General features: G+C 41.4%; 1 protein-coding gene across 1 annotated transcript in view; it reads right to left on the reverse strand.

The window, feature by feature from the left end:
* Positions 1-1,255: 1,255 nt before the first annotated feature.
* EHF (ETS homologous factor) overlaps positions 1,256-24,247 on the reverse strand; it is a 43,311-nt gene continuing 20,319 nt past the window's right edge. The window contains exons 2-9 of the mRNA XM_075188348.1: positions 14,079-14,178; positions 12,029-12,265; positions 8,042-8,101; positions 6,315-6,374; positions 6,046-6,114; positions 4,853-4,918; positions 4,005-4,200; positions 1,256-1,713 (exon numbers count right to left, since the gene is read on the reverse strand). Of these exons, the coding sequence (XP_075044449.1) occupies positions 1,614-1,713; positions 4,005-4,200; positions 4,853-4,918; positions 6,046-6,114; positions 6,315-6,374; positions 8,042-8,101; positions 12,029-12,265; positions 14,079-14,175 (885 nt within the window). The 5' untranslated portion in view covers positions 14,176-14,178 and the 3' untranslated portion in view covers positions 1,256-1,613. The remainder of the gene's footprint in view (positions 1,714-4,004; positions 4,201-4,852; positions 4,919-6,045; positions 6,115-6,314; positions 6,375-8,041; positions 8,102-12,028; positions 12,266-14,078; positions 14,179-24,247) is intronic.

Raw genomic sequence — 24,247 nt, forward strand, 5'->3', positions numbered from 1 at the left:
TTTGAACTTTTTTTGTGCAGATTTCTTTAGACTTTATTTGTGCAAAACCCAGAAACAAGGGCGGGTAATGGGCCCATTGTGGTACCACTGTTACAGCTATACCAACATGAAAGTATTTACCCTTTTTATGTGTCCTGTCTACCACCAAATAATTTGTTTCATTTTTTGTTAATGATTAGAAAAAAAAAATATTTACAAAAGATATTATCACTGTGAATAGCTTATGTGGGGATGATGTCTGTTGCTCTTGAATGATGCCAACATTTCGGTGTTGAAATGTTTTCCTATTGTCATTTTGAACTACTTACCACTGCATCTATATATAGTCTATCATTAGTATGTTTGGAAATAGCAGATAGATTAATGTCTCAGCTTGCCCACCATGCTTTCTAGCCATTAAGTATTAAATGTGTTTGTGTTTTATTATTATCTTGATTGAAAAGTTGCTTGTTAACATCATGAAGAGTTGTCCTATCACCGGAGGTAGCCAATCACTAGGAATAAGTGGTAACTTGGTGATGTCACTAGTTTGTAATAAACTGGTGCAGTTGTTTCATAAATACTGGACCAGCCTAAAATGTGGCTTTGAGTAGGTGACAGGTACACTATAGTAAACAATGATATTTATATATATATATATATATATATATATATATATATATATATATATATATATGGAAAAAGTAATGGGAATGTAAGTGAATGGAATTTAATAGTTTTACAATGAAGGCAGCAGGAGAAGCGGAGGAATGACATACCCCGTATACATCCTCACTTCGACTACTATATATATATATATATATATATATATATATATATATATATATATATATATATATATATATATATATATATATATATATATATATATATGTTTGCTACCATCTAGAGAGTTTAATAAGTGCAGATGAAGGGGAGTAAATGCATATAGCATTCTGTATTACATAAACACAAGTGGGTAAGTGTATTGACTGGCGATTCTAGCAAATCGCCAATATTCTGCGAATTTTCAGGGATAATTTAAAATGGATGTATTTAAAGACAAGTTTTGCAGAATAAGTTATGCCGGCAAAGTTGCCGAATATCGTCGGTTTACTAGAATCGCCAGCTAAAACATTTATCCCAAATCTGAACAGCCATTGCTAACAGCATCATTAAGAACAACAAACTTACTCTTGCCTAACATTATACCATTGTTTTAATACATTGATGTCTTAGGAAACAGCTGCCGAGGATTATAAAGTAATATCTGGCATCTAGTATTAGGAGATTTATTTTTATTAGTGTTTATAGAGGTACACAGAGGCACCAGGCACTGTTTATATGAGGATTAAGTGCTATTCCTGATCTCACCTTATTACACTCAATTATATTTTCTTACACTGTCTCTTAACACCATAATATGAGTCTCCCAGCAGCTGCCAGCGCACGTCATGGAAATCTTGTAATAAAAATGCTGCAAGTCACAGAAAACTGTGTACATAATTTTTTCCCCCCCAAAAATAGAAGAGAAATTGCTTCATTGACACCAAGTCTTGTATCCTTCCACTGAAGTCTTCTTTTATTTTCTTATAAATAAATTAGTCATTACTTCCAGTTGGCCGGCATAGGCTTCAACTGTCGTTTTCCTTCCATCCACGAGCATTCTTCCCAAACTTGTACACCAATCGCCTCCCGTCTACACGCTCCAAGATCTCTCTCTTGTAGTAGTATCTGGCAAGAAGATAACAAAAAATAATAATGTAGGCAAAGTAATGATGATCAAACACAACTGTCATGCTGTGTTGCTACCAGTTTCTAGTATAAATTGAGCAGCCATCACCATGGAGCACTACCTGACCTCCTTACACCCTTCTATATAGAAGCCATCACCATGGAGCACTATCTGACCACCTTACACCCTCTACAATGTTTATCTGTTGTCTATGTTTCAGCACCATGTACGATGTTAGTTATATTTTATTTTTACTGGGATTTCAAGTTGTAATGCATCTTTGATACGGTTTGAAAATAAAGAGTTAAAAAACAAAACAAAACACAACTGGTATGAAGTATTTTATATCCCATTTATGTATATCAAATATGTAATTAGTTGTTCCTTTATGGCGTCTGTAATTCAAGTGAATTTACAGATTAGTGGACGCATCTGAGAATATCACAGCTCATTGACTTCAAAGGAAAACAGATGTGAATAATCTACTGGTGGTGATAGTGAGCCGATGCTGCAATAGAGGCTACTGCATCTGCATTAGTCATCACATGACCAATAGTGGTATACATGCATGTCAATGATGTGACATTATTAGGTGTAGCTATTCTGATACAGCCAATTATCAAGGTCAGTGCTCATTCCTGCTATGGGACAACAACCTAATAATATCACGGACGCATCAAAGAGAAAGGAACTTCCAAAGAAATAGAAGTTTATTTTATGTGTAAACATTTGGATGTGATCTGTTATATTTGTTCATCCTTGTGGCTATTGGTAAGTTAGGCTCCCGCAGTTATTTAGAATTTGTTGTGGTGTTTGATTTTATCTGCAGGGGAGTTAATGCCTCCAAACACTACAAAGTTAACTTGCTGGGCTGCGTCTCAAAAGTGAGTGCAGTGTTTTCACCAGTTTTGGCAATGGTGACGGTTATTGTTAGCAGAAGAGTTGGCCTGGAGGTAGCAGGCTTTGTATTTCAAAGAGCAGTATAGACCTTATGCTATAAGAGCAGTGTAGACCTTATGCCATAAGAGCAGCATAGACCTTATACCATAAGGGCAGTATAGACCTTATGCTATAAGAGCAGTGTAGACCTTATGCCATAAGAGCAGTATAGACCTTATACCATAAGGGCAGTATAGACCTTATGCTATAAGAGCAGCATAGACCTTATGCTATAAGAGAAGTATAGACCTTATGCTGTAAGAGCAGTGTAGACCTTATGCCATAAGAGCAGTGTAGACCTTATACCATAAGGGCAGTATAGACCTTATGTCATAAGAGCAGCATAGACCTTATGCTATAAGAGCAGTGTAGACCTTATTCTGATGAAGCAGTAGCTCCATGGGCAAGGGCAGAACACTACATCGTTGGACCCCATAGCAAAATTTGGAGGGGGGTCCATTGCTACAGTTTGTAATCCTGCAGCCCTTGCTCTGCTTTTCTGAGTATCTGCGGAAGCCTGTTCATGAGCAGTGAAGTCCGGTTTAGCCCTGATAGTCAGAGCAGGCAGTGTTGGAACTGCCGCCATTGCTGGAGTAAGGTGGCAATCAACACCCGATCATCTCTGGGCCCCGGAGCTACTGCACCCCTGCATCGGGGGGTAAGCTTGGCCACTGACCTGGTATCCAAAATATATCACACTGGTCGGGGTAAGGTATTCAGTATTAAATTTAGAATAAAAACAAATGTTCTGTATATTAACAGAGGAAGAATTGTGGAGGCCAAATACTGTTGTTAACTTCACCTTTTGTTACGTAGTTTTTATTTATCAGGATGATCCCAGTTTCTTTGTTTTTAAATGATTAACCCACAGTCTATAAATGATGATCTATGCATATGTACGCAGGTGAGACTCTCTTCATACAGCTCAAACTTCTCAGACTCTAAAAACATACTACAATCTGATATCTCTCAGGCGGAACATTGGATAACGCAAACAAACTGTTTTTTGTTTTTGAACGCTGTTCATGTTATTTGGGACAAAGGCTAAATTAAAAAAACAAAAAAACAAAACCGTAAAACATCTGATTAGAGCAAACTCCGACATTCATCTGACTTTTAAGTGTCCAAATATAAAGATTTGGGTTCACTAGATCCTAATCTTTCGTTATTCACCTTGGCAAACTTGATATCTATTTGTGCATCTAAAAGCCCATCAACGTGACATGTTATCAGATCTAAGATGCCTGTCTGTGGTGTCCAGACATTCTGCCCTTGCTAAGGCTTCCTGCAACAACAAGTAAATGCTTTGGGAATCCATGAATTAAGCATATAACGCTAATTCTCCTGTTACCTCATAGCGCGGCTCAGCTTCTCGTAGGTCATGCTGCTGTTGTTTTTCTTCTTCCCCCAAAGCTGTGCTACTGCCTCGGATTTGAGGAACCGGAAGACTCCCTCAGACCGGTCTTCCCACCGTATCAGACCAGGGTTTTTTTCGGGCATCAGCAGGATATCTCTGATAAACTCCCATAGATGAGTCCCGCGTGGGTCTACACAGACAGACTTACGGTCAGTTCCACCAATGATTAATCCGTTAGCACAAGAGCCAGTAAACTGGGATTACATTGCTTTCCCTCAAATCTACTTTTAAGGTTTTATTTTCAAAATTTGTGAAGCACCCCCTGTTTTTCCAGATTAGTCTACTGCCTGTCCCTCCTTTGATACACTTCCCATTTGCACCTTCATCTGTCAATCATACTCACTTTGTATGGGACCACTATGGGAAAACTATCTGAAATCTTATGCACTTGTTGAAATAACCGCTAGTTCCTGATTGGACAAGAAGTGCCACGCCTCCCCCCAATCAGGAGCCAGTCTTTTCTACTAGAGCAGTGGTTCCCAAACTGTGTGACGCGGCTCACAGGGGTTCCGCTGCCAGGGTCGGTGGTAAGCAAGGTGTGGGACTACTTGTTTAATACTTTGGCTTAGGGGTGCCTTGAAAAAATTACGGAGACCTTAAGGGTGCCTTGAACTGAGAAAGATTGGGATCCACTGTACTAGAACATTGATCCTGGGGCTTGTAGATGGCTCTCCCGCAGCCGGGATACATTGAACCACGCTAAGGTTGTAAGTGGTTCTCCTGCCCCCGCAATGCCGATAAACTCTCCTGTATAAGTTATTGGCAAATTAACAATCACTCACTGTGTCTCTTTGTGCTGGTTTTCTGGGGATGGGCCTGGGATTTATTCACCTCCGATTCTGCAATGGCTAAAAAAAAAAGACAAAACAGTATTGTTGTCCTATAGGGTGGACTGTGCCAGGAGTGGTGTCATAGTGACTGTGGAAAATTTCATATGGAAAACAAACAAAGGACCAGTTCAGTTGTGCGACAATGCAGCGTCTTAACCCCCTAATGTTCCCACAGCCTTCACAGGGGCAATTAAAGGATTATCATAAGGGGAAATTTAACTTTGTTTTCTATATGATGTAGAAAAAAAGTTTGAAATACATAAAGCATATGAAACCCATTCTAATGAATAACCCAAGAGTGGGTAGGAGACGCCGCGCCTACTGGCCATTAAGAGTACTGCAACAGCTATGTTCTCTTAAAAATTGGGGTTTTGGGGTAGGGTTTATTTTAGCAGTCTCCCAAAATGAACTTGTGGCTACCGTATTGTTCAGTATAATATATGGACACTATATAAATAAAGCGTAGTAATAACAATATTTAAACTGTTGTGTGCAGATATAATTGGTCCATAGTAATTTCATTGTTAGGGATTAGATATATACACAGATTCTAGCTATCATTTTGTAGAATGTAGTAGATAAATATAATCTGGTTGCTATGGGCAACGTCTCCACTTTTCCTTTTTAGAATGTTTGATAAATCCATGTTATCTATAAGCAATAGCCTGTGGTCATTGCCTATGGAAGATAAGCCCTTTTTTCAGGTAATATTGCACATTTTAACATAATAAAAAAGCCATCTGCATTCAAATAAAATAATTTTTAATTGGGGAAATAATTGTGTTGTGTTCCTTTGACATGATTATTCTCACCCTTCTCTAAATTGTCAATAGATTGTTGTTTTTATTTAGTTATTGCAGAGCCTGCACAGTTAAAAGGGTTGCACCAGCCATTGGCATTACAGCGGGAGATGTACTTCAGTGTGATTGGCCAGAAACACTGCAAAGCAACTGGACTGAAAAGGACAGCCTGTGATTGGATGAGAGCCAGAGAAGTCCGCTTATGGCTTTGTTAGCTGTAGTTCATGTCTAATCAGTAGTTAAGCTCTTAAATACGATCAGTATAACTTAGTGACTAAAGACTACGGTCAGAAGAATATTCAACCACAGTGGCCCATACCTAAGGTCTCTGTTGTGAACACTTACCTGTAGTGTAATGATTAGACGTTGTCACTGAGAGCGGATTCCGACAGAACGGTTTACTATCGTACAATTCTAGAACACAAAGTGGATCTGAGTCAGACTCTAGTTGTGACGCATTAACGTACACACACAGTGGAGGCAGCCATTGTATAGACTGAACCAACATAGGAAGGCTTCCTGCCTTGGTGATGTCTGCATTTTAATGTTGCTTCAGCCCACACAATGGCACTTTAAGGTCATATAAACGTACAAACGTTGTACTCTCCGCTTACCGTCATAGCTGTTTTCATATAGAAATGCGTCTTCTTTCCAGGGAGTGACAGAGCTGGGTTCTAGGACAGATCGGGTAACAAGCAATGATTAGAGAATCATACACCTAAAAACCATGAACTTGCTCGCACAGCTTACACTCCAGCTTCGCTCTACAAAGAATAAGCTAATTTCGTTATACAACACTACACTAGGGTCACATAGATGGCTTTTTGGATTGTCATGTAGGGTACACAACATGACATCAATTTATAAAACAGATGATTAAATGCCAGAGCTGATTCACCCACATAGTGTGACACTCGGGTGTGACAGAGAAACATTTTTCTCCTGACACATGAGAGAATTCATGATCAACCAGCTTGTCCGTTATCAATGTCTCAATAAGATAAATCAGGTCTCATAAAAATTAGTCCCGAAGTCCTTGGAACACGAACTTAAGGACAGTGTGTCCAGGACTTGCCTTTCATACCATTCGGTATTTTATGGATTATTTCCTGGGACCCACACCATTGGGGCAATACAGTAGGCCTGGATTGGCTTTCCAGGAATCACCTCATTTTAAAGCGGGAGAAGATGACCATCCAGGACTGTCGCAGGCTGATCCACAGTCTATTAAGAGACTACAACACCCTTGACAATCATGATGAAGAGAAGGATGATTGATTGTTGTATCCATCTTCTCCTTTTCCTCTGTATGTGTGTCTTTTTTTCATTAAAACCTTCGGTTTGTGCCTCCCCTCCCTCACCTCCTCCAACCCATTCCCCATCTCTGTTTGAAGTGTTATTGAATGGCATGCCTTATTTATGCACCCTTCCCTATATTTGTGTCTGTCCTCAATAAAACTTCGGGCCTGTGATCTCCCCACCCCACCCCTCTCACCTACCGTCCCCTCACATCCATTGGTTTTTTTTAATCTGTTTTTTTTTAATCTGTTATGTGGTTTCAGTTTTGTATGGTTAGTGCAGTACTCGATGTATAGTGTATGATGTTAGAACTTGTACTTTTTTCCTTGTATTGTACTACGATGATTGAATGATTATGTTTCACGGTGTACTGCGTACACTTGAATGTAATGAATCGTGTGTTTTTTTGTACCTTTATATAAATAAAGTTACTTTTTCAATCAAAAATTGGTGTAGTCCACGAAATGGCTGCATCCACTGTGTATACAACAAGTCAAGTTTTATGTGGTCAGATTTAAAAAAGTCCTGTCTAGATGTGTCTCCACATCTGCTGTACCAATCTCTCAATCCCTACACTGGCTTCAAATCCAGAATCCACCTCAAATTCCTCACCGACAGCTTCCCCTTCATGAGATACTCTCCCTCGTGCCGTTTTAGATCTGCCTCCAACCTAAAATTCACCTCTGATAACCACCTCTCACTCCCACCTCCAAGACTTCTCCCGTGCTGCTCCCAATTATAGAACTCCTAACCACACTTGACCAGACTACTCCAAACTTCAGTCTTTCAAGCGCTCACTCGACTAAAACCCACCTCTGTCCTACAAGAAACTACGTTCCCAATCTCCATTCCGAGTCCCACTCTCTCCTATAGTCCCAGCATTGTCCTCTCCGTCCGCCGTAGTTTTGTGGGACCTTGTAAATAAATGATGCCGAGTTGCCTGACAAATTTTACATTATTTTTTTCATCCCAACACCATTAATCTAGTTTCTGAATTGACTATACTGATTAAGATTTTGCAAAAAATATACAAAAATAATACCTGTTTGCTCTGTCTTGATAACAACGTTGAGGGATTGAAAGACCTGACTTCCATAATGTCCTGCAAGAAGGAAAATATATTGAGAATGGCGAAGTCTGTAGCACCTCATTTATATAGTGCCAATCTTATTATGATGTGCTGTACAGAGAATATGGAATAATTTGCATCAGTTACTGTCATCATCATCATCATCATTTGCCACTAATTCCGCAGCGCTGTACAGAAAACTCACATCAGTCCCTGCCCCATTGGAGCTTACAGTCTAAATTCCCTAACACACACACTCACACAGACTAGGCTCAATTTGAAGGCAGCCAATTAACCTACTAGTATGTTTTTGAAGTGTGGGAGGAAACCAGAGCACCCAGAGGAAACCCAGCCAAACACGGGGAGAACATACAAACTCCACACAGATAGGTCCATGGTTGGAACTTAACTGATGACCCCAGCGCTGTGAGGCAGCAATGCTAACTACTGTGCTAAAGTGCAGCCTCGTCATCACCAAACATTTACAATGAATAACCGATGCCATGGAAATGTATATGTGGCCTTCATTCTGTGAAGGCAGTCCTTTTGAACCGGTATTCTTTGCAGTGGCATTTATCAATTCACAAAGAACTAATGGCATAGACATGAGGCTGAATATTGATTTAGTCCACAAATGGCTGCCTCCAAAATGACTGGGATCTGCGGCTTCATCAGCTGTCGTGTCAACAGGGATATGTCTAGACCAGGGGTAGGCAACCTGCGGCTCTCCAGGTGTTGTGAAACTACAAATCCCAGCATGCCTTGCCACCTATCTGCTGGTTATCTACTGGCAAAGCATGCTGGGACTTGTAGTTCCACAAACACCTGGAGAGACGCAGGTTGCCTACCCCTGGTCTAGACAGGGGCAGCAAAGTAAATAACACTAAAATAAGGCTTTTTATCAAGAAAATGGTCACATTTTAACTAAAATTCTCCACATTTGCTGCCTCCGGTTGGTTGGTTCCCATGACCTCAGGAGACTATGCCACTTATTTAATACTCTGAATAAAATGAGTGCTATAAGCAGTATCTACCAATCAGATATCAGCTTTCAACAGCCTAGTGTAATGAGACCAATGTAAGCTGTGACCTAATTGGCTGCAGTGCTATAGATTTCAGTTACATCACAGCATTGATCTTTGACCCAGGATCCTAAATAAGCCATATAGGTAGGGTAGGTGAGGTAAGTATTTGTTAAACTGAATGAACGTTCAAGTGGACGGCTCACATGTGCTGACTGCAACTTTCCTTGTTTGCATAGATGAGTGTTTGTTATGGAAGTTAGATGCCAAGGAGGAAGTTTTGCAAAGCACAGTCTAGGCACAGTACCAAAATATGAAGCAGAATAAGGAAATGTGGAAAATGCAGACATTTAAAGGAGTTGTTGACTCTCACTCTGTGTAATATAAATATGGCAATAATTAGTTTGCCAACCCCCTTGATACCTTTGGTGTAATGAAAAGTGAAAAAGTAAAAAATAAACTTGATATAATCTTGAATATAACATTAATGGGAACTTACAAACGCCAACAGCAAATCCATGTTTGTGGCGACAAATGCCTATTTTTTCATGATTGATGCTGTTTAAATGGATGACACAGCTTAGTGCGCAGACTCTGTGGGTGTAAACGTTACTCCGTATGATGTGAGGATCAGATGCACTGAGGTTGCCTTGCTGGATGAAGGCTACGCACAATGATGCACCTGGTCCCACATACAGAAACAAGATTTCTAACTTCAAAGGGTTGGAGACTGCATATTAGTGGGGTGTTCTCAGTTAGTGGCTGGATGCAGAGCGTTTATAGTGTTTACTCCCCCATGTATCTTGTTTACTGCCCCATGCCCATTTTCTTCTCCCATATGCCCAGTGTTAGGCCCCTCTATGTTCGTTCAGATAAGTAACCTGTTTGCTTCCCCAGGTATCTTACTGTCTCCCAATGCCCGTACCCTCTATTTTCCCACGGCTGTTCACAGGCGCGGGCTGACGGACGTCAGCCCGGGGTGCACACGCCGCACAGGCGGCCGCATCACATTGATATTACTTCCGCGGAGCGGGCGGCCCTAACAGCCGTGATTCTGAGCGGCCCGGTGGGCCGATGCCCCCCTGCCCCCCGGCCCAGCCCGCCCCTGGCTGTTCACACGTTACATGATTGTTGTTACTTTACTATATCTGCATCCCCATGTCTCTTGTCTGCTTCCAAAAGTCTATCGCTTCCCAATGTCTGTCACCTTCCTACTGTCTGTCAGCTTCCCAATGTCTGTCAGCTTCCCAATGTCTGTCAGCTTCCCAGTGTCTGTCAGCTTCTTAATGTCTGTTAGGTTCTTAATGTCTGTCAGTTTCCCAATGTCTGTCAGTTTCCTAATGTCTGTCAGTTTCCCAATGTTTGTCAGCTTCTTAATGTCTGTCAGCTTCTTAATGTCTGTCAGCTTCCCAATGTGTGTCAGATTCCCGATATGTCTGTCAGCTTCCCAATGTCTTTCAGCTTCCCAATGTGTGTCAGATTCCCGATATGTCTGTCAGCTTCCCAGTGTCTGTCAGCTTCCCAATGTGTGTCAGATTCCCGATATGTCTGTCAACTTTCTTATGTTTGTATGATACTTCCTAATGTCTGTTAGCTTCCCAATATCTGTCAGCTTCCCAATGTCAGTCAGCTTACCAGTGTCTGTCAGGTTCCCAAATGTATGTCATTTCCTCATTTCCTTATGTCTGAAACTTCCTTATGTCTGAAATTTCCTAATGTCTGACTGGCTTCCTAATGTCTGTCAGCCTGGCAGACACAGTAAAGCCAAAGGATATTATAAGTCTGACTGACACTGTCAGCTCCCCAGTGACTTCTCCCACATGCCAGCAGCCCATGTACAGAAACACATTTCCTCATCCTCTTCAGCTCCATCTGTAGAGACGCATTTCACAGAGAGATCTCTGGCAGGCGTGACTGATAACACACCTCATAGCTCTCTCATCTGCTATAGAAATAGTGTGTATAGCGAGTTGCATTTTTTTTTGAGAAGAGGGTGTTTTATGTAGCTGAACTGAGTCATGGACCTGGCAAAAAAAAAAAATATAGATCTGGTGGCACAGCAGGTGGCATGACATCCATTAGTGCCACCTCACCCCCTTATCTCTGGATCTCAGGGCTGCTGAACAAAAATAGCAAGGTATACAAAAGCACTAGTGGATACTTAGGAGAGCTCCAGTAAGGTGCTGCACTAGGCACATGCCCACCAGTGCCTACCGAGGAGGGGGAGGGGTTCATAGTGCCTGGAAACCCCCCTCCAAGCCTGGGGCACTGTATACTTGAGGTGGTTGGACCCTGCCCCTGCTTCACACAGCTCTGCTTGAAAAGGGAGAGCTGCCTGCACCTAACAGTAGTGCACGCAGCATTGCCCATGTATATTATGGGGATAGGAAGAGTTGGAGAGCAACCAAGTACTGGCTAAAATTATAGCCACGCCCCCATGCCTGCTGGGCACGCCCACTGGTGGCGTGGTGTGGAAACCCCCCTCTACAAATCCTGCGTTTGCCCCTGCCTATATTACCAATATGGTCTGCAGAGGGGAATTATTGAAGCTCCAATCACAATTTAAAGACAAATATGCAAAACTAATTATTAAGGGTCCTAGTTTATTAATAGGCAGTACGTTTTGCCCTGAAGGATTGGCAAACTCAGAAAGTGGACATTGCACTTATGTATGAATCCAGCAGGGACATTTCTGTATAATTCATATTTCGTGGTCAGTAGATTAGTAAACGACCCTTATGGTCTAGTGCAGTGTTGGCTAAGCCGTGACACCCCAGGTGTTGTGAAACTACAAGTCCCAGCATACCGTTCCAGCAATAAGGTGCTATATATTGGCAAAGCATGCTGGGACTTGTAGTTTCACAAACACCTGGAGTGTCACAGGTAAGCCAACACTGGTCTAGTGACTACATTGTTACATCCTGACTCCATGTCTCACCGTGCCACTTGAGGTTCTGTACGCTGCTGTACAGGATGTGTCCGGCAGCGCCCGCGGCATGCGTAAAGTCCTGCAGGGTCATACTGCACAGGCGATCGCCAGAGATGTCGAACTCCTGGAAGGGGATACAGTTTGCATCCAATTGGTTGGTGTCCACGAACTGCTGCAGCCATTCCCATACCTGGAACTTGCTCCAGTACTGAGGAGGGACATCGTTCCACGGACCCGTGAAGAAACCTGCAAAGCACCCAACACGTTACACGTCGTTAACTCCAGAAGTAAATGGCACAAGTTGGAGATTTCATAGAAGCAATTGGCACCGTTTACTTGGAACCGTTTCGCTTTGTTTGTGAAAGGAGTATATATGAATTGCTTAGTGCCAGGAGACACCTTTCTTCCTGGTCCTCTGTACAAGTTACTTTCTTAATTTCCAATTATAATAAAATTGCAAACAATGTCTTAATTATGCATTGTTATTGTCTTTGTGACACAAAGACAATAATGCATAATTAAGACATTGTTTGCAATTTTATTATAAATTCAATTTCTAATCAGAAATAATGTTCTTTTAATAAATATGTAATATATATCTGGGCTTGCAAACCCCAGGACCCAGTTATGTCAGCCTCAAAATTTACACTTTTCCTATCTTGCATCCGGGAGAATATGCGACTATTCCTAAATTACTTCTGAAGATCTTCTGGAGAGACTTTCTATAACCTGCAATGGGAGCCTATCTGTCCTGGCTCCTTTCACTGTCAAGCTAGCCCCAAGAATTGTCCGGCTGTTTCCTGGATATTACACTATCTCCCTGTCATTAGAATTATTGTAATTCGGTTTTCTATTTTCTCATCAATTATCTCTGACTCCTCTGGATGTCCCCAGTTCTGAGGTGGGTGGGGCTAAGATACCCTATAGCCAATCAGTTCGCCAGAATGTTCGCATCAGCACAGAGTATTCCAGGACATGGTGGTGCTGAACTTGTAGGAGGCGATAACCTGTTCTACATGGACCCTGGGTGTTGTCAAGTCTCCCAATTTACATTTTATGTACCTGCTTACCTGCTTAAAATTAGAACTACTGAACACTTTTGTAATATAATTTTCATTGAAATATACAGCAACCCCACACTTTTGACATGACATACTCGCAGTGCAAAAAGTGAATGTGAAAAAACTGGGTTTCAATGACAAGCCTTAGGACCCAGGTAACTGACCAAAATGCCCTATGTATAGTGAGGGCAGGACTGCATGTGACAGGGGCAGTGACATGATGTGAGGAGGGGAATGGAGGCAGCAGGAAGCCACAGACTGAGAGTTATATAGTGGAAGGAGCAGGGTCTCCCAGCAGCACAGAGTATATCAGGAGGTTATGATGTGTTAGTGAGGACAGGGCTGCATGTGACAGGGGCAGTGACATGATATGAGGAAGGGAATGGAGGCAGCAGGAAGCCACAGACTGAGAGTTATATAGTGGAAGGAGCAGGGTCCCCCCAGCAGCACAGAGTATATCAGGAGATGAGTGATGTGTTAGTGAGGACAGGGCTGCATGTGACAGGGGCAGTGACATGATGTGAGGAGGGGAATGGACCCAACAGGGAAGACACAGATTGTGAGTTTGACAATGGAAGGATCAGGGTCTCTGAACAGCACAAACCAATTATGTGATGCTGTTGTAAAACTGCTGCAGGAAGATTGTCTTATCAAATGCACTTCTATAGGAAACAACTAGATTTTTCCTTTTCAAAAAAAAAAAAAAAAGAAAGCATTTCTAAAACAATTTGACAGGATGGTATATAATTATTTGTGAAATATTTATCATCAGAATGTGTTAAATCATGATGCACTTTAATAAAATATACCCTAAAGCTTATGGGTATAATGTGTTATGTGTAGGAAATATACATATTATCTGTATATGTATATATAATGTACACTCACACGCTTCACATGGATGCACTAACTTTAATGTTCTTTAAATCCTATGGCCCCCCAGGTCCCTGCATCCAACATCTGTAATGTAAATTATCCAGTAGCTAAAATGTTCTCACCGTCACATGCGGAATAAGGAGCTCCCCAAACAGGTTGGTGTGAGTGTGAGCTGGTGCTCGGGCTAATATTCATAATGTTGTTTCCTTGTAAAATCATGATCTGTAGAGAGAAGAATAGATGTGTAAATCAATAATTGCATATATCAATCTTTAAAGAGCACTGAGTTTTGAATCAGTGAAGGCAGCTAACTATTTACTAACGAAAAAGGAAAGTACACCTGAATTATTTGTAATTATTTTTTCTGTGTGTACCGCAATTGGGGTGAGAATTACCTGGCTGAGTGTGCAAAGCCTGTCAGTCACATTGTTTTATTTCACTCAACCACAGTGTGGGAAGCTGAACTTCTGGTTACCTGGAATCCTAAGATGGGTCGCACGTAAGTGCATTGATGTAACGTAAATATGGGTAATATTGTCGCACTGCGCGCGCACACAACTCGCGTACATATTTAGAGATCTATGTATCTCTGGCTCTGATAGGCGGATCAGGAGCAGTGGCAAACGCAGGATTTGTAGAGGGGGGTTTCCACACCACGCCACCAGTGGGCGTGCCCAGCAGGCATGGGGGTGTGGCTATAATTTTAGACAGTGCTTGGCTGCTCTCCAACTCTTCCTATCCCCATAATATACATGGGTAATGCTGCGTGCACTACTGTTAGGTGCAGCTCTCCCTTTTCAAGCAGAGCCTTGTGAAGGGGGAGCAGGGTCCAGCCACCTCAATTATACAGTGCCCCAGGCTTGGATGGGGTTTCCAGGCACTAGGAACCCCCCCCCCCCCCTTGGTTTGCCTATGGGGAGCGTTAACATACAAGCGCAGTACAGTAAGAATATCCAGACACGTTAGGCATACATCTTTTTCTGAGTTACACGGATCTTGAAATATGTTAGCTATGAGATGTATATTTTGAACCTACATAAACTGGGTGCAAGTTTTGGAGTTGATGATGTTGGTCCCATCTATACTTTACATTTAAGGTTGAACATATCTTAAGATGCGTACAACTGAAAATACTGACCTAAAAACACATCTTTGCTCATTGGCAGTCATGCTGCTCGAAATTGAACCCTAAATCTGTTCCACAGAATTGTACTCCAGCTTTACGGACCGGTGTTCAATGGCCAATCGGCTAGGAGAATGTCTAAAAAATGATCTATATTTTTTACATGTTCCTCTAGTCTTATCAGGCTTCGGAAGAGAACACGTATCTCCAAGCTGGAGAAACACTTCTTAAACATTTGCAACCAACATGTCCAAAAACACACAGCAGCAAATGCATGAAACTACATTTTGCTGGATGATGGGAAATTAAGTATAAAGTATAAGGCAATAAAACAAAAACGCTATACAGATTTTTATTTTTTATTTTACTATGCATTCCTATGTGAAGTAATATTCAAAATGCATAAAAAAAGTATCTTGCCATTGGCTGGTATTGAAAAAAAATGGGAAATTTTCAAATCTTTAGAGTTTGGCTGCCCGTGAACATTAGGGACTTTTGGCTCGAATTTATGTTCGTTTCATAATTGTTTTCAAACTTTGATTGAATAAGTGAAACTACTTCACAAGATGAGTTTGTCACAATCCAAACTGTATTTATTATTATTATTACCATTTATTTATATAGCGCCACTAATTCCGCAGCGCTGTACAGAGAACTCACTCACATCAGTCCCTGCCCCATTGGAGCTTACAGTCTAAATTCCCTAACACACACACACACACACACACACACACACACACACACACAGACAGACAGAGACTAGGGTCAATTTATTAGCAACCAATTAACCTACCAGTATGTTTTTGGAGTGTGGGAGGAAACCGGAGCACCCTGGAAGAAACCCACGCAAACACAGGGAGAACATACAAACCACACAGATAAGGCCATAGTCGGGAATTGAACTCATGACCCCAGTGCTAACCACTGAGCCACTGTGCTGCCTGATTATCATAGCAACTGTACATTTAATATATGGGGATTATTATATACAGTAATATTACAACAGCATGGGGACTACAGTGTCTACTTATGAATAATGGTCAATATGGAAAGTTTTTCCATTGCTGCCTATCAAAGTACAGGTTGAGGATGAGACCCACCCGTCTTTAGCGCTAAAGGAGTTAAACAAGGAGAAGCCCTAAATCTGGTGAAAAATTTCCATTTTTGACAGATTTAGGGTTTTACCCCTTTGGTAAATAGCTCCCCAAATTTCTTTCTAATCTATTAGAAAGCTGTTCAGTCTATCTCTGTTGTGTCTAAATAGAATAGTATTAATGATGGGGATTAGTATCTACTATAGAATTCTTTGTGCTTCCCACCCAGGAGGTTGCATTGGTGTTCACCATGGAAAGATTGCAGCGTAAACGGAGTTGATGATAGAGCCGGCAATTGGCGCATCCGGACATGGCGTTGATGTCCGCACGAACCATCGCCACCAATTAAATCTCCCCTTATGTGCTGCAGAGATGGTGTAAAGCTTAAATATTGTTGTTTTTTTTAACCATTAGTCAGAAAAAAATGTAGAACAGTATTTGCAAATGTTATCAATTGGGATAGATTCATAAAAAAAAATCAATTACTTTAGTTTACGGTTAAATTGGAAAATCATATTGAGGGATCCACTTTAGTTTTCCATTTTTTTTTTATTATAAGCATCTGCAGATGAATATTAAGTGAAGGGGTTAAGTGAAATAATCCCAAAACCTTTGTTACCTCTGCCAAAACAAATCGGTGTACAAAGAAACTTGGCAATGGTTATTATTCCTATTTTCATAAGGTTTCAGGGAGAAACTAAATGCTCAGAGATTCCTCCCCGCTGGCAGTGACAATGAATGACTCTATATGTAATGGCCCTTTGCTATACTGTCTATTCTGTACAATGAATGCACAATAACCGTGCTTGTTTAGGAACCACCGCTTTGACTGTTTAATTAAACTGTTTTACAGCTATTTGTGAAATGGCGACACTTACGCCTATTCGAACCCATTGTTGCTTTGACTGGAATGCTTTTAGTGGAATTAGAGGTCAGAGAAAGGTTTAATAAACTTCATTGTTGCCAGAATACACCTAAGGGGCTCACCCAAAGGCGCTTGACTTAAAAAGACAATTGTGTTAAGTCATGAAAATGCTGGATTTGGATACAAGACGTAGATATACAGAGCAGAAAATTGCTGCTTACATTATCTATCTAATAATCTACTTCATGGTGCGCTACGGAATTTGCTGGCGCTATATAAATAAATGTTGATGATGATGTTGATGATGATGATGATGATGATGGTCTTATGAAGATCACATGTGAGTGGCATATAGGTCTCGTGCTTCTTGCTGATAAATCGCTCATGCCGCACCTCTTGTCATTCCAATCTGTGTAATCAGGAAGGGGGCGTGGCCACATCATGGTGGAGGCGTGGCCACCTTTCCTCCCCACTGCACTGGTGCACACATCCACACCCACTCGCCAGAGAAGCGATGAGCAGGACACACCCATACCTCCCAACATTTAGAATCACGAAATAGGGACAAAATAACCCCCGGCCCCCACCAAAAATGATCAAAATTGGGTGAAACTTTGCCCTCTTTTGGTTACGGCCCTCCACTTTGGTGGTGCAGGAATTAGGATGTCCTGAAACCTGCTTCTAAGCAATCACAGTCTCGGCGGCTTTGGCGTACTAAAATCTCCATCAAGATATCGTCACTGATATTGATGTAATTGTATCCACTTTAAATCCTCCTAAGCCATACAAATGAACTTACAAAGCCCCGAAAGTCAGAATAGATAGTGAAAATGCATTCAGTGTACAGAAAAAGAGGAACTGTGCAGCTCACATTGTCAATTCTGAAAAACAGGGACACTTCCAGGGTGCTAAGGAGAAAAATTTCCAAGGGGCAAAACTGGAATTGCCCCTGGTAATTGGAGTCAGATGACAGCTATTCAGGTAACTGTTGGGGCTGAGAGTATCGCTTTCTACTAATTTGCAGATTATTGTTTTTCTAAGTCATCCTTCCAGAGCACTAAGGGTTGGATTTATCAGACCTTCTGAAAAGTAAAAGTGGAGGTGTTGCCCATAGCAACCAATCAGATTCTAGCTGTCATTTATCTAGTACATTGTAGAGAATGATAGATTGGTTGCTATGGGCAACACCTCCACTTTTCCTTTTTAAAAGGCTTCAAAAATCTACTCCTAAAAAACATATATAGGGCAGCAAAATAAGTCGCCATTTTTGGCACTGTTGAACTCATGGTCATAACTACTTCTCATTCCCCACACCATGGGATCCATTGCCATCTTTCTTTTTTTTTAGAATTGCAAAAAGCAAGCAGTCAGTCATTTTTTAAAATTGACAGTAAAAACAATATTTAACAATATCTCAAACCTGATTACTACTCAACAATGTAGTAATATAATTGTATAAAATAGTAATGTCATATAGTAATATGTCATGAACAAGTTATGAAATGTTACTCTAACTATCTGCAATGATTGGATACGAGGTACTGGAGCAATGTGTGCTAACGTAAAGATACCCAACAGCAACCAATTAGATGTTTTCTTTAATTTTCTAAATGGAGCTTGAAACTTGACATCATCTGATTGGTTGGTGTGGGTTACAGAACATGTGTCTAATAAAATGCCAGTGTTAATACTCTCTGCCACAACCCTAATACCTTCTGTGTTATACTTCTTACCAATGCTTAACTAAAATAACCACACGGACGCAAGATATAGATTTGGCAAAAAAGTCGCAGTTTATTTAATGTAACATATTTATTAAACTCTGATGGCGGCGAGAGCAAAGCAGTCAGCTAACAACCAATCTTGAAACCAATACAGCGTACAGTAAACCGCAATTACCACTGTCCCAAGACTTCACCATACCCAAGTCTTTACCATTGGCCGGAGCTAAACTTGGCGTCATCGCGACTGCCCCCCTCTGGACTCACACTGACACGCCTGCCCAAAGGCACGCCAAGGGACCCTCCACCCAAGAGGACCAAGTGTCGGATTACTGTGAAAGGGGCAGTGACGTGCGGCCAATCAACGGTAGCGCCTACGATTAGTCACTGACTGCACCGCGCTCCCACCTACTGCGCCTTGTCTGAAAAAATTCTGAGCCGAGTCTCTGGCTAAAATTTGCCAGTCAGCTACTGCTAGCAGCACCCGTGAGGCTCACAGAGCATTGCATCATAATTAGTATTTGTAAAACTAAGCAGTCAGTGTTAAAGGCCTCACCACCACCTTCCCCAAACACAGCTACCAGCGTTCTGTGGCCGTTTAGGATTTATTTGGAAATTCAAGAGAATTTCCGATACAACAAGACAACCACAATCACAAGAACAACACATCATTGTAAATCCAAATACGTTTCAATTCAGGTTACTCCATATAAAATAAAAGATTATTAATAGACACCTTCGAGGCTATTTGGCCCCTGGCCATTTTCTAATTAATCCAGTATTTTGGACACAGAAGCCCATTATAGCTAAGAACGCCGTCACTAATTTCAAATGATTAGTAACAAAAAAAAGCAAAAATCAAACCAAAATATTACGTAATATTTGTACAAATAGAGAAATACAAACTGAAAAATTAATACTTGCTATTCTGTTATTGATATTATTTTTTATTCATCGGAGATGACATATCTTAAAACAAGAATATAAGTATTTGTACAGTCACACAATTCATGGCAATCAAGCTTAATCATCATTGTTTGTCATCGCTGTGTGATTGTTTATCTGTAAATTAAGTCTAGCTTTCTTTTTTGTAAAACAAATCTGAATCATGCAACTAATTATAAAAAAAAACAGGCCATCATTAGCATGAAAAATTAACACTATCAAGACAACTGTATCTACTCATGGAACTAAACCAGACCTAAACCTGTTACAATGCCCCTGAAATAAAGGTTCTAGCATCTGCAGGTAATTGTAAAACACAATTGTAAATGACATTACCATTAAGAATTCAGTGAAAAATATGAATACGGGGTTTTGGGATTAGTGACTCTGAGATTTTGGCCATAAATCCTAAGATTTAGCAAGAAACCTGAGTGGTAAATGTATCAAGCTGCAAGTTTTCGGTGAGTTTGAAAAGTGGAGGTGTTGCCTATAGCAACCAATCCGTTTCCAACTATCATTTTGTAGAATGTACTAAATAAATGATAACTAGAGTCTGATTGGTTGCTATAGGCAACATCTCTACTTTTCAAACCCGCCAGAAACTTGCAACTGATACATTTACTCCCTGAAGGACAAAACCCTACATGTCTAACAATATGAAAGTCAAGGTGTACAGGCTTACCACCACGTACGACGGATGAAATTCAGAACAGTCGGCTTAGAGTGTTCATATATTCTCATCCACTTGTTACCTCAATTAAAACAAAAGTGTCTAACGTAATGTAAGTAGGGGCATTTTCATGATCCATTAAGTGCTCTTTGTGGATTTCTCTTGCTCCCTAAGTTATAAATGAATGCAGGGGTTGGTCCTCTACTGGTTCCTCGATTAAGGGTAATAATTCCTCCAACTCCTGCTATGGCAGCCTTCTTAGCTAGGTTAGGTTCAAATTATTCATGTTGGGGATGATACAGGGTGGGAGGTACACCAATTTGATTAGGGTATCTTGCATGGAATTGCATAATTCTTAGGCCCGTCTCAGCCTGGAAAGGCAAGACGGGGAAAGGCGAGTGACGTTAAAATTTTATTGGGTATGTCTTTTGCACCTTCTAGAGGGCAAAAGATATGATTATGAATATTTACTCGCTAACCTAGCGCATTATACGTCATGGTGGAGGTGAACATGACCTATTCTTCTGTCTACCATGTTGTCTTCTAAAAGAAATTATTTTTCTCAGGATTCCGCTTCTCGCTGCTACGGGGCACAGTTCTTCCCATCCAGTATCTCCCATTACTTGTTCCGATACATATTCTACAGCGTCGTTGCGTTCTTGTTACTTGGTTATTATATCGACCCATAAAACCCTATAATGTCTGGGACTCTAGTGGCCCACCAATTATCACATGAGGTCCTAGTAGAGCTCTCAGAATTGACAAGCCCTCGGTGGTACCAACAGTAAACTATGACAAAAGGTAAGAATGTTTGACGCCACATTCATAACCAAGCTGCTAAGCAACATGTCTCCAGTACTTTCTGTTAAACCTGTAACAATGGCTGAGAGCCGCCCTGTATATAACTGAAACCTATGCACAACATACACCTGTCTGTCAATATGTCTCCTGTTTCTTGGCTAACAATCGAATCCAGTGGAGCAATAATAATCTTTTACTGTCTCAGATATCCACCCACCCAAACAATGCTGTGTTTGTGATTGCTGGGACAGAGTGTTTCTGGGGGAACCTGTTTGTGAATTTGTTGATGGGCTTAATGGACAATACTGTGTGTGTGTGTGTGTGTGTGTGTGTGTGTGTGTGTGTGTGTGTGTGTGTGTGTGTGTGTGTGTATGAGCTCAAATGAAGAGAGCACATCCAAAATAATATAAAGCATCTTAAAAGCATGAAGGTAAATCAAATGCAAAGTTGGGAAGCAACACGATTAGCGTCTAATTCAACCACTGTGAAGATAACCAGGACATGACTAATTCACAATACTTTGTTGTTGTCTGTCTAGAGATTATGGAGTGGAAATGTTTTAAAGGTTTAATTTTGGGGGGCATTATGTGAAATAAATAAAAATCGTATTTATTTGTAGTCCCCTAATTCTCCTACCAGGTGGATTCTCTCCGTTCAGGCTGGAGATCCTCTCTCCTCTGTCGGGTTGTTATTGCAGGACCCCCCTAGTTCTGAAGATTGGGGAACTCAGGTAAGTGAGAGTTTCTTCTTTTATCTCACATAGTTTTGAGTCAAGTTATCCTCTAAGCATCCTTCTATATGTGTATCCCACCAATATGTCTACTATAGCAGGTAAATAATGTATATAATTAATATAAAAACTCAGTGGACACTTCATTAGGCACAGCTGAACACTTGCTCGTTAATGCAAATATCTAATCATCCAATCACGTGGCAGCAGTTCGATGCATAAAAGCATTCTGGCGTGGTCAAGAGGTTCAGTCGTTGTTCGGACAAATAATCGGACTGTGGAAGACATGTGGTCTAAGTGACTTTGACGATGGAATGATTGTCGGTGCCAGATGGGGGTGGTTTGAGTATCTCAGAAACTGCTGATCTCCTGGGATTTTCTAAAGCTTACAGAATATGGTGCGCACAACCCAAAAAAAAATCCAGTGAACATCAGTTCTGTGGGGGAAAACGCCTTGTTAATGTAAGAGGTCAGAGGAGACAGGTTCAAGCTGCCTGTACCTCACATATAGAGGACATACCTCCCAACTGTCCTAATTTAGGCAATGCAATCTCGATTTGAATGGCCTCTCCCACTCTTCCTTGGGAGACATTGGTCCAGATTCCAGGACAGTTGGCAGATGCTCCTTCAATACTGCGCATACCAGCCTCAGAGGTGCTTTTATTGGAGGTTGAAGGGTGCTGCCCAGCTTTTCGGAAGCAGTGGACACACCCCTGGGCACACCCTAACATGACCATGCCCCTGTGTAGCACTCTTGTCAAGCATATATACGTCATCTACGAAAAATGGGAGAAGTTTGTTGACCCATGGCAAACGCATTATCGGCACCTTATTGGTGCTGCGTGTACGAGGTCTTAGTGTTAGGCTGGATGCCGTCCACGTGAGCCCCGCGATGAGAGAGACAGTAATCCATTGTTGGCAGGGTGACAGGTGCCTTGTGAACGCCTTTCACACAGAATTATCCAGTTGCACAGTTTACGTTGGCAGTCTGCACCGGCCTCTGCACCTGTTCCCCTGCTCTGCCACTATCTCACATAGGCTTTGATTTGCTGCAGAATAAACACAAAGAGCAAAGAATGGCATCTGCCTAAGGAGCCCCACTCACTTTCTCAGTAACGTCTATTATTAACCCCTTCAAGTCTCCTTAAGCCTAGACGGTCCTTCTGGACCAGAGTGAATAAAAGCTCATTATGTCATGATATACAACACATCTTATGAACTCTGATCATGAACTTTAGTCTGTGTGAGCCAGTAAAATAGGTGATTTTTTTCATGCAGTGGAAGCATTGCAATTCCTGCTTTTGTGTTGTTTCGGCAATATGATGCAGAGGCCTCATTGGATACCCTTCAGTTACTAGGATATTTATCCACTTCCATATCCTAATGTCCTTTCTACTTCTGCAACTCCAATTGCATGGCTCTATGCAAATTCCCGCTACCCAGTGCATATTTGCCGCTTGTTGTCCTTGATCTCCTGCAAGCACTAAGCAATGGAAAGATTCTCCTGAATATGTTAATTTCATTTAGTACAGTATAGAACTGAAGGACTGGTCTGCAGCCATGCACTACCAGTGATAGCACATAGAGGAGAGAGCTGCCAATGAACTCTGATCTCATGCAGAGTTGGAAACAAACTGCGTTTTCTGCAGACAACAACCTTCTGACCAACATTGCCACACACACAGCCCACTCAATACTTTTACCTTTGCATTCTAGCTGGTCCATTGTGCAATATGATGTAGCACATGCCCTTGTGTTTCAAACTCCCATTGTCCCAAATATTGTAAGCTTGCGAGCAGGGTTCTCTTACCTCTCTGTCTGCCTGTATTATCCAGTATTGTCTTATTAATGCTTGTTCCCAATTGTAAAGCGCTACAGAATTTGTTGGCGCTATATAAATAAATGTTGATGATGATGATATAAGTATTTTTATTTCTGCGTATTCCCGCAAAGCACTGGGTACGTTTGCAGCCACATGCGGATTGAAACGCATCTTGCGCTAAAGGCCGCTTGCAGCGCCTTACGATTGAAGAGGCGGAACGGAGGAAGGATCGGAGGGTGTCGAAGCAAATGACTTATGTAGACTGAGACTCAGATGCAAATGTGCTGCCATGAGGTGGGAAACTAGCGGACGCGCGATCACTGGTGTAAGTTACGAACTGACAGTGATGACGGTGTTCAACTCAACATACCCCTGTATGTTGTGTCTTTTTCTGGGATGCAATTTCCGTCTGCGGTTTTTGTGCAATTTGTAGATTTTGCCAAAACATACCATAGGCAAACCGAGGGGGTGGGGGGGCGTTTCTAGTGCCTGGAAACCCCCCTCCAAGCTTGGGACACTG

Source organism: Mixophyes fleayi, chromosome 10 (genome assembly GCF_038048845.1).
Source record: "Mixophyes fleayi isolate aMixFle1 chromosome 10, aMixFle1.hap1, whole genome shotgun sequence".
NCBI lineage: Eukaryota > Metazoa > Chordata > Amphibia > Anura > Limnodynastidae > Mixophyes > Mixophyes fleayi.